Source organism: Rousettus aegyptiacus, unplaced genomic scaffold, assembly GCF_014176215.1.
Source record: "Rousettus aegyptiacus isolate mRouAeg1 unplaced genomic scaffold, mRouAeg1.p scaffold_m13_p_8, whole genome shotgun sequence".
Lineage (NCBI taxonomy): Eukaryota > Metazoa > Chordata > Mammalia > Chiroptera > Pteropodidae > Rousettus > Rousettus aegyptiacus.
Window position 1 is genome coordinate 69,390,421 of NW_023416311.1, and position 13,293 is coordinate 69,403,713.

Below are 13,293 nucleotides of genomic sequence, written 5' to 3' on the forward strand. Positions count from 1 at the left end.
GTCAGGCCTCAGTTCCTCACTGGTTGTCAAATGATGGCTTCAATTACTTTACACATGAGTGTTTTTGTAGGGCTAGTGACAACTTGGCAGCTGGCTCAAACCAAGTGATCCAAGAGAAAGAAAATGCACCCAAGACAAAAGCCACAGGCTTTTTTATTGCCTAATCTTGGAATCAATATACAGTCACTTCTGCCATATTCTATTTGTTAGAAATGAGTCACTAAATCTGACCCACAGGGAAGGGGGAAGCACAATTAAGCTCTACCTCTTGAAGAGTATCAAAAATTTTATGAACATATTTTTAGAACCACCACACTCCAATCCCTCTTACCCAACTCTTTATCCTTTTCCAGTAGCACTTAACACCTTCTTACACTTTGAAAAATTTGCTTATTTTTTATTTTTGGTCTTCCGCCACCGGAATCTAAGTCCTATGAAGGAAAAGATTTTTGTTTTGTCTAGTAATGAATACTAAAGTGCCATGTACATAGTAAGCATTGAGTAAATATTTGTTGAAGAAGTAATGTGTCAGTCCTTTGAGAACAAAACAAATTCTTTCTGTACAATAGATGTGAATGTGCTTCATTTTTTAAAAACTGTATTTTAATAAAACATTTTTTATTAAGCAATTAATAAATAGTTCTTTACTCTCCCAAAATATAATTTTAATCAACTAGTCTGGAATTTTCTGGTCAGGCATCAGTAAGGTAATCTTGTCACCTGGGCCCCCTCCATCACCCAGAGAAAAAAGAGGGAATCTGGATGATAATAACGCTTTTCCGTCTCTTTCCTGTGCTCCCCAAAATGTCATGGCCCCCAAATAATTTTTTTCTTTTGTTAATATTTGTTCGCCCCCACTTTTCTTCCGATAAAAGCTTCTATTTTGTACAACCCTTGGGACCATGCCCTCTTAGTTGCTATGTGGGATGCGTCTCAAGTCATGAATTGCTTAGTAAAGCAAGTTAGATCTTTCAATTTAAATAAACAAACAAACAAACAAATAAATAAATAGTTCTACAGAGCAAAAGACTTCTTTCCAATAGCCCAATCTCACTGGAAAATAGAGGGACATACTGAACCTCAGTAATCAAACATATTAGGAAATGATAATTTAATTAATTATGAAATAATATTTTGCCTTGTAAAAGTAGCTTTCTGGGTACATCTATGGGGAATATAAAAATGCTGAGTTCACTGCTTGTCTGTAGTATAATTTTGGGGGGTTTGTTTTGCTTTTCCCACAGAAATGTTTTCAGCTCTCTCAAGATAGTATTTAGTTTCCAGTAAATGTGAAAATTATAGGAATGTGCCAATTTTAATAGAAAATATTTGCATAATTTTACTTATTCCACTAGGTTTTTGGACTTACGGGTTTTAAAAGTCTGGAGTCTGACTACTGGAGGCTATCTTTTTTATTTTCTCTTTTTGTTTACAGCTCAAAAGAATAGCAGTGACCCACTAGACATAGAGGATGCACACCAGCACAAGGTATATCTCTGTTTAGCAATAAACATTTTAATAGAATGTAGCCACTGGTTATTTTGCACATCATCAGAGGGGAAAGACTGCTGAAGCATGCATCAGGAACAGTGACTTCATCTTTGCTTTTAAGACACTTTGGAATAATTACATGAGAATCAGAGGGTTCTGGACTGTTAATTTGGGAAGCAGTTGAGTAAATGTAGCATATCTGAGAACACTAATGCATTGTTAGACATTTCCTTTTTCCTCCTCTTCATGGAGGCATGAGGTTTATCAACCATGTCACATTTCCTCCAGTCTGAACACAGTACAAGAGTCGGAGGTGTCTAGCCATCCTTTAAACTTCATAGGGTGGATAGTAACTCTTCATCTGGTGCTTGGGTTGTGGTGAATGAGAGGAAACAGTGTCCCTGTTTTAATTTCAGCAGCCCAGCATGACCAGTTTGTGAACATACATGTTTTCTTGTTTTTAAATCCCTTCTTCTGCTGCCCTGTCTATAGTCTCTCACAGATACCAGAGGAAAAAACTTTAATTCTAGCTCTCTATATATAACAATTGGGAGAGAAGAGCGTTTCTAAAGCATTCTTATAAAGTAAGGAAATTTTTATCTTGATTATTTCAAGAACCTATGAAAATTAAGTAGATTAAATTTTTAATTTTATTTCATAAGATTATATAGTGGCAAAAAATCCAAATATACAGCAGAAAATAAAGATTAGTACACATACTGAGTCTGAGTCTCTTACATTTTCCTTTCTTCTATTTGTCTACTTTTCCGAAGTATCAAGTTGTATATATCCCAGCATGCCCTATGGTTAGATCAAATTATAAAATTGAATGGAATAATAGTTTGATTTATGAACAGTCCAGAATAGAGTGTAGAGCTACAGCTGAAAATAAAGCTAACTATATATTTGTTTCTATAGAAACGAAAATTCAATTCTAAAAATTGCATTGGATTTATTTGTGAAGAAAATTCCAACAGACAGAATCCAGAACATGTAAATATTGATTTAGGAAGCAAAGAGAGTTTGCTTATAAAGAAAGAAGATGTATATGAACATTACCAAAAGGATTCCAAAAGCACGAAATCTGGTAAATCCGAGCATCAGCAATCAGTTTTTAATCAAATATACTCTACAGGACTCAGAAAGGACAATCTCCATAATGTCAAAATTGCCAGCACAAATATGTCTAAATACAAAGGAAGAAGAAACACACAACATAAAAGTAATCAACTGGATAATGCAATCCAAGAAAGCAGTCCAAGAAAGACAATAGCCATCTCTTCTTCCAGAAGAATAAACAGATTGATTATTCCTCAGCAACATACTCTCCAAACCCTTGATGACCTTCCAGAAGAGTCACGTAAACCTTGTAGCCCAGCTCTGTCAAGCCTGAAAAATGGGTTCAGTAACAACATTGAGGCTTACTCAGTTCCCAGAGAGAAACATACTAAGAGCCTGGATTTATCAGATAATCAAGAAATAAAATTCTTGGAATTGGAACCCATTGATCAAGCCAAAGCTGCTGCTTCCTCAGGACTTTCTTTATATAAAGAAATTGAGCTAACAGTTATTACTACAGATCAGCAGCCTAATACTCACCAAGAACAACAGTATATTAGTCCTTGTAAATCTCATGAAAACAGTAACTCTGGTAAAAAAGAGAGCTTTAGTAAGTGGGAAACTTTTAATAATGATAATCATGGTGATTGCTGTACCTCTGAGAAGACTGTAACATCTAAAAAGGTAATATGTCCTACAGGTTGCAAAAAGCACTATAATTATAAAGAAGACTTACCAAATAGAGAAGAAATGGATTATCAACAGTTTTTACCTTCTGAAGACCATTTTTCACAGGAAGATGTGTTAAAAGCAGGCAGCCTAAGCATATTTCCACAACAAGAAGCTGTTAATTTTTCTAATTCAGATAATAGAGCAGTTTCTGAACCACATATTGCAAATTATGAACAATGCATGTATGATATTTCTTTTGATCACCTACATGGGAATCCTGATCATACTTCCCTGGCTTGTACAAAGACACTTTCAACACATGAAGTTTCAGAGTTGATTAGTCATGTGGAACAATTTAAAAAGCCTCAGGATTGTAGTCCCAGAAAACCAACTCCTTTAATGAATCAAACAGATACACATATTGTGGAAAAGGTGAATAAGAATGAATGCACTAAAAGGAATTACACTGACAAAGGCCCAAAACCAAGATCTTCAAATGGGCCTTTATCCGCAGTTGTTCATTCTCAAGTAATAAAAAAAACTAAAGTTGAAAAAAGGAGACAAAGCCTTCCAAATGGTGGAATCATACATAATATAGATTTTCATCCTACTGACAATGTGAATAAAGGATTGATCAGCATCTCACAATTTAATCAAAGAGAAGAGAAGGAAATTTCTCACCGACCAGGTATTAGTAGTATTGCGTGATTTACACATTTCCTATAGATTTAGTTATTTTATAGAAGTTTCCAACTGAATTTCACTCGGTCTCTGCCCAAACTGACAAGAATGAGGACATGTGGGCCATAATTTTGGGATGCTGTTAATTAGTTAAGTAATAGTATTGACTTTGAGAGTCAAACCATCATTATTGAAGTTGGTTGCTAAATTGATATTCACAAAAGTTAATAATATTTCTATCAATTTTTAAGGTTTATTTGTAGTATAAACTTCTCTTAGTATCATGAAACCTAACAACTTCACTGCAGGAAATTGTTCGTTAGCTCCATTTATTTCGACAATTCACTGTATTCCCATCGGAGTTGCATCTAGCGAACTAATTTATTACATAAAAACATTTTAAAGAATTCCATCCCTTAAAAAAAAATCAGTTCTGTTAGGAAGAGAAACTTGGAACAGTATGGAATCCACACTAATATTGCAAAATGTTTGTTTTTCAGATGAGGAATTAACTAATAATATCAGTGGAGATGAAAACATTATAAGAAATTATGAGGAGGAAAAAGGAAAAACAGATTCAGAAATTTGCATATCTACTAACATCCAAGAACACAAAAAAGTTCAGAATTTCAGGAAAAGACAAAATTTCTTGAAAGCTGCCTGCAGCAAAGGTTCGTATTCCTAAACTTGTATAGGTAAAGTTTACATGGTCAAGCCCAGCTATCTACTCTACTCTAGAGAATTTCTAAACTTTCATATTTACCATTTATTTTTATAGTCATTCACTAAGTTTTTATTTCATCTATGTTTTTCAGACGTTTTACTATAAAACATCACTTGAGAATCTTAGTCTTAAGATATATTCTTGTCATACTTTTGCCTGTGACTCCTAATTTGTACATTAGAGGAGATAAATAAACAGCAGAGACAGCAAGAATATTGAGTGAGGACATAAGAGATGAACTCTGTCAAATCTCTTAGATACTTTCACTGCGGCCTTTTAACATAAGGGGAATTAAAGAAGCATAGCCACTCATTTCTTTGCATCATATGAATGAATTGTATGTGTTTGGCAATACGGACAAGTTAACTGTCCTTTGATATAGTTCTCTGTGGTGAACAATGGGCTGGACCACTTTGAGTTAAATATTAAGCACTGAAAAGTTGATTTATCTACTGTCTAGTACGAGGTAGGAAGGACACTTAATTAGACATTCTCTGTAAATCTTCTCCCATTGTCTTCCTTTCTTGTAAATTGAAGCCTTTTCTTGTATCTGCCTCCTGTGGTGGGCTGAATGGTGGCCCCAAAAAACATATGTCCTTGTCCTAAGCCCTGGAACCTGTGATATTATCTTATATAAAATTGTGAATATTACCTTGTTTAGAAAAAAGCTTCGCAGATGTAATTAAGTTAAGGATCTTGAGACGAGATCATCCTGGAATATTCAGATGGGCCCTAAATCTAATGAGAACTATTCTTATAAAAATAAAACAGAAGGAGATTTGAGATACACAGGAGAGAAGATGATGTGAAGATGGAGGCAGAGAGGCAATGTAGCCAAAAGTCCAGGAAGTCAAGGAATGCCGATACCCATCAGAAGTTGGTAGAGTCAAGAATGGATTCTTCCTTAGAGTTTCTAGAGGAAGTGCAACCCTGCCTACATCTTGGTTTTAGACTTCTGGTCTCCAGAACTATGAGATAATAAATTTGTTTCATCTCACTTTTATTTTTTTAGAGCACAGTACCTAAATAAATATTGATTGACTAATAAATACATTGAACTGCCTAAGAGAAGAGAATTCCAAATACTGTGTTTGTAATTAACCAACACAAAGGCCAGCATACCTTTTGATCACCCAAGGGTGAAGTAAACCAATTCCTCAGCTTTGTTGGCTTCCCTTATTCTCCACAGAGTTCCAGTCGGCACTTTAATTTCTCTCACTTTTAGCCAAAGATGAACAGATATCCCAAAATCAACAAGTATTTGTAGAAAAACCCAATATAAGAGACATCAAATTAATCTAAACAGACCAAAGGAGCCCAGAAGAAACAAATAATTCAAGAATCAGGATATCTAAAACTTACAAAATAAAAAAGGCATAGCAAAGAAAGAACAGAGAACAATACGGAGAGCTCTCAGGTGTTAAAAATGCACTAACAGAATTTTTTTAAATATAAACATCTGTAACAGGGTTGGAGAGTGAAGTTTTCCAACTCTCCTATAAAGAATAAAAATAGAGAAAACTGGAAAATAAAGAGACAAAGATAAGAAAATTAGAAGATCACTCTAGGATATCCAGAGAGAACAGTGAAAATAGGAAATCGCCAAAGAAATAATTCAAGAAATGAAGGGCAGAAGTTTCCATACTGAAAAGCCTCATAAAGTGTCCACTACAATAAACAAGACATCTCACTGTGATATTTCAGAACAAAGAAGATCCGAAAAACTTCTAGAGAGGAAAAAACAGGTCACATACAAAGGAACAGACAGCTGAGTATTTCTTAACATTATACTTTCTTAATGAATAACTAAATATTTATTAAATGTAAAGTGTAATGCTATTAAGAAATACTCAGCTTTAATTATAGTCGACTTTATAAAGAATTTTAGTGTTAGTCCCATTCGTTCCCTTTCTACTTTCTGCCAGATTTTGTTTTCAAATTTCAGTTAAATACTGTAGAAATTTATGATGACAGTAACATTGAGCAGTTTTTCAATTTTTGCCCTTAAATGTTTATCACATGCCTACCTTCTTTGCTATAAACACATCAGGAACAAAGTGAGAAAATTTGTACAATCCACAATAACAATTATTGGGAGAGATTTTTCAATTCAAACTTGCAGTCTACAAGCCTACCATCTTAGATATTTTATCATTTAAAAACTATATTCTATATGTAATACGAAATATATATTACATATAATCTGAAATATATAATCCCTATGTTTTTACTCTTTCAATAAAGAATTTCTATAGAGCAATATGTTTTTGTTTAGACGTGAATGGAAGATAGAGGTGAGGCTTTCAGTCTTCCCTGTAAGTCATCATAACCAAAGGATCCATCTGTTAGTAATTCTCTAATCTTTTTATCTCTTGCTCTGAAATCATGTGCCTGGTTGCTGGCATTTAGGAAATAGGGCAGGGTAAGTGTCTCATGGTTTAATGCAGCATTTCTCAAACCTTATATTGTGTCCAAATTACCTGGAAAGTCCATTAAAGCACAGGTTGCTGTTCTCTACCCTTAGGAGTCCTGATACAGTAGGTATATTAGTTATTTATTAAGGTATAACAAGTTATCACAAACTTAGTAGTTTCAAACAGCACACCTTTATAACCTTACAGTTTCTGTAGGTCATGGAATGGATTAGCCTGGTTCTCTGCTCAGGATCTTTCACAGGCTACAGTCAAGGCATTGGCCTAGTCTGAAGGCTCAATTAGGGAAGAATCCACTTTCAAGCTCCTGTAATTGTGGCAGAATTCAGTTCCTGGGGGTTGTGGCCATCCTGTGGTTATCCTCAGTTTCATGCTGCATGGGCTCTTTCAAGGTGGCCACTTGCTTCATCAAAATATGCAAGCCAAAAGCAATAAGAGCAAGTCTACCAACAATACAGAAAATGTTACAATCTTTTGTAACCTAATCAAGGAAATACCTTCAATGTTGAGGTATTCTGTTGGTTAAAAGCAAGTTTCTCCAGAGGAGGGGAATATGCAAGATTATAAATACCAGGAGGTAAGGATCATTAGTAGCCATCTTAAAGTCTGCCATCCAAAGTAGGCTTAGGGTGGACTGAAGAATCTGCATTTCTAACAAGTTTCCCAGCTTATACTGATATTGCTGATCTGGGACTCACTTTGAGAACTGCTGGTTTAAGGAATATTCTTTTCTGTTTCCTCACCCTACTTCTCTACTGTGCTTTGTATCTTAGTCTGAACTTCTCTAATGCAGTTTCTACAGAAAATAAACCTTGAGGTTCCTGGATTGGGGTTGGGCACCTGGGATTAGTGAAATGGTTGCCAGGCACTTTGGGGGTGGGAAAGGCAATTTGGAGTTTCAACTTTTATATGTTTTTTTTTCAGTCAGTCTCCCTATTTACAGCCCTGTTCACACATGCTGCCTTTCATGGTACCTGTTTCTCGCAAGTGCTGCTGAATGCCTGGGTTCAGATTGGCGCCCATATGCTACAAATCCTTTTGCAGGCACTTGAGTTGGAGCATGACTCACTCTGCCAAGTCAGTTTATTCTTTTCCATCAGTGACTTTCCAGTTCCCCAAATTTGTTGACATTTTTATCCTTTATATTGTTTCCTCTTCTATTATCTCGATATATTTTAAAAAATGTTTTACTGTCATTTTAGCATGGTTTGGGGAGAAAATGGGGAAAAAAACCACAGATCAATTTTTAGCAGATCACTGTTTTTAGCTACAACTTAAATCTAACTTGTAAGGAAAAGATAAAAAAGAATCTTTAGATAATGATATTATACTGCATTTTTTATGAAAGAAAGATAAACCAATAGGACATAATTCTTGACATCTTATGTGATCAGAAACACACCCATCAAGATACAGAAGAGCTGTAGAAAGAGGATTTTTATAAAATCTTTGTTTTAAGAAGAAATTTATCCATTGCTAGAGGCCTACTGAGAGTGAAATGCATATAGAACTGAAGCAAGTTTATTTTAATCAAGCATATAAGAGTGAGCAACTAGAATGAATTTGAAGTAATGTACTTAAATGCCCTATAATTTCTTCACAAGTTATATTTTAAAACTAATGGTAGTATTAATTGATATGTTTCTGTATAGTAGACCTACCTAGGATATTTTGAAGAAGTTGATATGTATTTTCTAAGCTCCTTTATAATAATCAGCGCCTCAGTTTTGCTTGGCAATCTTACAGAAAAGAAAACAGCTGGGATCAGTAAGAAGAATGCCAGAGGGGAAAGCCAGCTTCATTTGGCTGCCAGAAGAGGAAATTTGTCTCTGGTGAGAGCGCTAATAGAATCTGGAGCAGATGTGAATTTGAAAGATAATGCAGGTTTGGATTCTTTTAATTTTGCCTTATAATTTGAACTCACTAAATACACGTTTCGCACATAGCCCCATTTCGAACCTGGCTGTTAACTTTGAACAATCTTTTATTTAAAATAATATATTAGTTGAATAGTAAGATTTATCTTAGTTCCCACCAATTGCTAAAATAACCTTATTCAAAACAGTTTTTAACATGCATTTGGGAGCATTCAGGGAGAGTCTACTGAATGGGAATTAAGAGAAACTTTATTTAGGTTTTTTTCCTTAGAGGCCTTAATACCATTCCCTGACTTTGGAGAGAATGAAAATTTCTTCCCATCTCCTTGTCTGTTCTTTCCTTTCCTTCTCTCTTTCTGCTGTTCCTTTGGTTTCCCTTCTCTTATTTTTATTTTAAACCTCCGGTTTTCAACTGATCTTCTAACATTTTTCTCAGCATAAAAGAATCTTGTGTAAGGAGTTCTAGAGGGGAAAAAAAAAAAAAACCCTCAAAGCTTGATTGAATCAAATGTCATTTTAAAGAGAAATGTGACAATGCAAAGATACAAATAGGAAAGTCAGATATGATCTTACTCTATTTTGATATCTTAGTTGAAACAAATTGACGTGGTTAGTGTTTACTCTGTTCCCATTATATTTTATGCTCTCTGAGTGTTCTGTTTTGGAATTCGTATCAACCAATAGTTTTGATGAGATCAATCTGTTTTAAAAAATGAAACTTACACATTTTAAAACCATAGTTGTATATCATTATTAGTTCTTAACCAATACTTAGTATATACATTCTAATCAACATAGATATTCCATTAGTGCAAATAAACTTAATAATGAATATATTACATGAATGTTGATTTCTAAGCAGTAGCTTATCTTGTTTTTTTCTTTTTCCTTTTTTAGGTTGGACACCACTACATAAGGCATCTAGTGAAGGATCTAATGATATAATTGTAGAGTTGTTAAAAGCTGGTGCTAATGTTAACTGTGAAAATCTGGATGGAGTTCTGCCTTTACATGATGCCGTTGCAAACAATCATTTAAAGGTACAGTACACATACATTTTGGTTCCCATTACTTTTTCTTAAAAAAATGAATGAAGAAAATTAAGATAGTTTGAACTGAGAACTAAAGTGATTCCTTAAAACAAATGATTTTTTTAAATGCTAAAATTACAAATGAAGATAAGATATTGTATGTAAATTGGAAAATCAATGTATTTCCTAACAAATCATTTTTCCATTGTCTCTTCATTACATAATTCATGTAAGTTAGAATAAAATAGAAGGGCTCAGAGTAAGCACAGGCTATAAATCTAATACATTCCATTTTTAATTGTCTTAAATGATTTGCTGTTGTGCATAAAAGAGTAATTAAAGTGATAATGTGACAGCTAGACTTTTTTAACTCAGAATTTCTCAGTGGGTTTGAGGTTTTAAAGAAATGGGGCAAAACACAAGTTTATTGTTTCTTGGGGGTTCGTTGTTTATTTTTCTCCTTGGTTTTTCTTAATCAGGCAGTGTGGTAAACATACCATAAGAGAATTACTATACCATAAGAGAATAAACATACCATTAGAAAATTACTAGAGTCAGATTTCAGTAACACTGAATTTCAAATCTAGACTTTAAAATTCTTCAGATTTTTACAGTCATGTTTTTGTTTGACAAACCTTAGGAGAAAACTCTTATCAGTGGGCAATATGGATTTCAGGAATAATCATTGCCTTTAAAAAATAGTTAAGGAGATGACCAGCAACAACTATATAAAACCAGGGTTCATGTAAAAAATTTTTTGGCTCTCTCACTAACACCTACTTATCTGTTTCTATATATATTTTAAGAGCCTGGTGATTTTTATTTAATTTTATGGAAGTATATACCCACTATTTTCAGCCTAAATATAGTCATGTGAAGGAAAAGTATTATTGAATTAATGATTTTCAGAGATAAAAGATGTAAATTAATGATTAAGAATAATACCACATGGTTGGGCTAAGGTCCAAGGTGACTTCTTTTGACCAAAGAAGCTCTTTGGCTTTTGAATTATTTAAATTAAGAAAGAATAGACAAAATCTCAAGGTTATGTGATCCCAAGATGGAGAAAGAAAACAGGAATAATCATTAAAGTGATGAACCTACTGGTTATTTGTATAAAGAAAAGACCACTTAAAGTGAAACCCTTTGGATAAGAGTGCACATTTTATAATGAGAAAATCAGGTTTTTGGACAACATCCCAAAAAATACAATATAAATCTAAGAAAATAAGGAGGTCTACAATACTACCCCTACATTTGGAAATTTCTTAAAAGAACTTAAAAATCTCAGCATATTGTATTCATGGCTTAGATTTATTACAGCAATGTATTAAGGTTATACAACTGGTCATCAGACAAAAAGACATCTTTGGAGTCCGGAAGTGTCCTTGTAAAAACTTTATTATGCTCTCTTCCTCATATGAGGTCACACGGAAGTTACCTTCCCCCAGCAATGAAAATGTAGCAACGTTAATGCAATATTTCTGTCCAAGGAAGCTCATTACAAACTCAATGCCCCAAATTTATATTGGGGGTTAGTCATGTAGGCACCATCTCTGTCTAGCACATACCAGATTCCAGACTCCCAGAAACATAAACCACGTTGCTTGGGTGGACATTTTAAACACAGTGAACCATCCTTATCAATTAAGGCAAGTTTTATATCAGCATAGGATACTATTTGCCAGCCAAGTGCACAGCTTTCAGTTAAAGGCTAACCTTGCAAGCAGCCTTTCTCTTTAGCTGTCAGGCCTGCTATGTTAACTCTTTCCTAAACAGTATTATATTTAGGTTCTAATTGAAACATACACTGATTTCTAGGACAGCAAAAGACCGAATCAAATGTGGGGGTTTTTGGCCTAATTTCTCTGACAGTTAGTTGTATAACAGCACATATGACATCTTTTAACTCAGAGGGTTTTTTTTTTTTTTTTCAAAATATTTGAGAAGCATTATAAGTTTTCCCTAGGTCTTCTATTAATCCTTTCATAGTCAAATCATTTTGGTTTTTCTTTTTTTGAGTTAACAGTTTTAGTTTTCCCTGTCAGTTTCTTGCTCATCAGTGGCTTCACTGGTGCTTCAAGCATTTCTCCAATATTATTTTAATATATGGCTTCAAGAAGTCCTACATCTGTGCACTATGACTTTGTAATCAGTTTGTAGTGTTTTTCCATTTTATTTTGGCTATTTCAGCATCAGTTACCAGTGGTAAACTGACAAACAATCAAGAGATTTTTGATTTAATGGATGAGAAAGACTCCATGTTAATGAGCAGGGAGGGATGTTTGATTAGGTCAAATTTTTAGATGTTCTTAAGTAAGACTTTTCCTATTTCGAAGACTCTAGCTTCCCTTATAGCAATTTGATAATTTCAAGGAATGGAGAAAATGATTAGTCAGATATAGAGAGTCCTCTGTAGAAATAAATGCCAAGAACTAAAAATTAACCACAGAAAATAGCAGAAGGGGAGCTTGGTTTAGTGGGTAAAACACTAAGCTTGATATTGGAAAACTTGAATTCTAGGACTAGTTCTGCTGCTTGAGAAAGAGATTATATCTTTGATCTAAAGCTGTGCCATCCTACACTGTAGCCGATAGCCACATGTGGTTATTTCGATTACTTAAAATTAATTACATTGAAAAATTTAGTATTTCAGTTGCATTAGCTACATTTCAAGTACTCAATAGCTACATGTGGCAAATAGCTACCATATTGAACTTTGCAGATTAGAACACTTCTATCATCGGAAAGAATTCTTCTAGATAGCACTCTGGTCTTGAGCTGGGCTAGGTAATAAACAATTTAGGTCTCCTGGATCACACAGTCTCTGTTGCAACTAATCAACTGCTGTTATAGTGCAAAAGCAGCCATAGACAATATGTAAATGAGTGGTGAAGCTGATCCAATAAAACTTTATTTACAAAATCAGGCAGCAGACTGGTTTTGGGCTACAGTTTGTATTGCTTGATCTAGAGGATCACTTATGTTCCTTCACCTAACTGGTGATTTAGACAAAGTTTGCCTTTAGAGTAACCTTCCTTATATCTATTGCTTCTATTCTAAGGAAAAATGTTCTATTTGAAAAGGAGAAGATCGTGTTTTTAATGATATTTTAATTCTCTTAACATGGATATATTGTTAACATCTCCCCTCATGTTTTCATTAGCTTTCTCTCTGTGCAACAGTTCTTTCATTGGCTCATTTTATTTCTGACTCGCTTTTTCTTTTTTGTCACTATATCTTTATCTTGAGATAAGAGTTTGATAGATAAACCAGAAAGATTAAAAAGAGAGCAAGAGAAGTAAACATGTTGTATTATATACCTA

General features: G+C 34.1%; 1 protein-coding gene across 6 annotated transcripts in view; it reads left to right on the forward strand.

Annotated features, from left to right (window-relative positions):
* The window catches only part of ANKRD31 (ankyrin repeat domain 31), a 107,400-nt gene that overhangs the window by 53,551 nt on the left and 40,556 nt on the right, over window positions 1-13,293 (forward strand). For 4 of the 6 annotated variants that reach the window (XM_036225947.1, XM_036225951.1, XM_036225949.1 and 1 more), the window contains exons 13-17: window positions 1,436-1,488; window positions 2,410-3,913; window positions 4,404-4,574; window positions 8,806-8,943; window positions 9,834-9,976. In XM_036225947.1, the coding sequence (XP_036081840.1) occupies window positions 1,436-1,488; window positions 2,410-3,913; window positions 4,404-4,574; window positions 8,806-8,943; window positions 9,834-9,976 (2,009 nt within the window). The remainder of the gene's footprint in view (window positions 1-1,435; window positions 1,489-2,409; window positions 3,914-4,403; window positions 4,575-8,805; window positions 8,944-9,833; window positions 9,977-13,293) is intronic. The other 2 variants (XM_036225948.1, XM_036225952.1) reach the window with 1 other exon arrangement.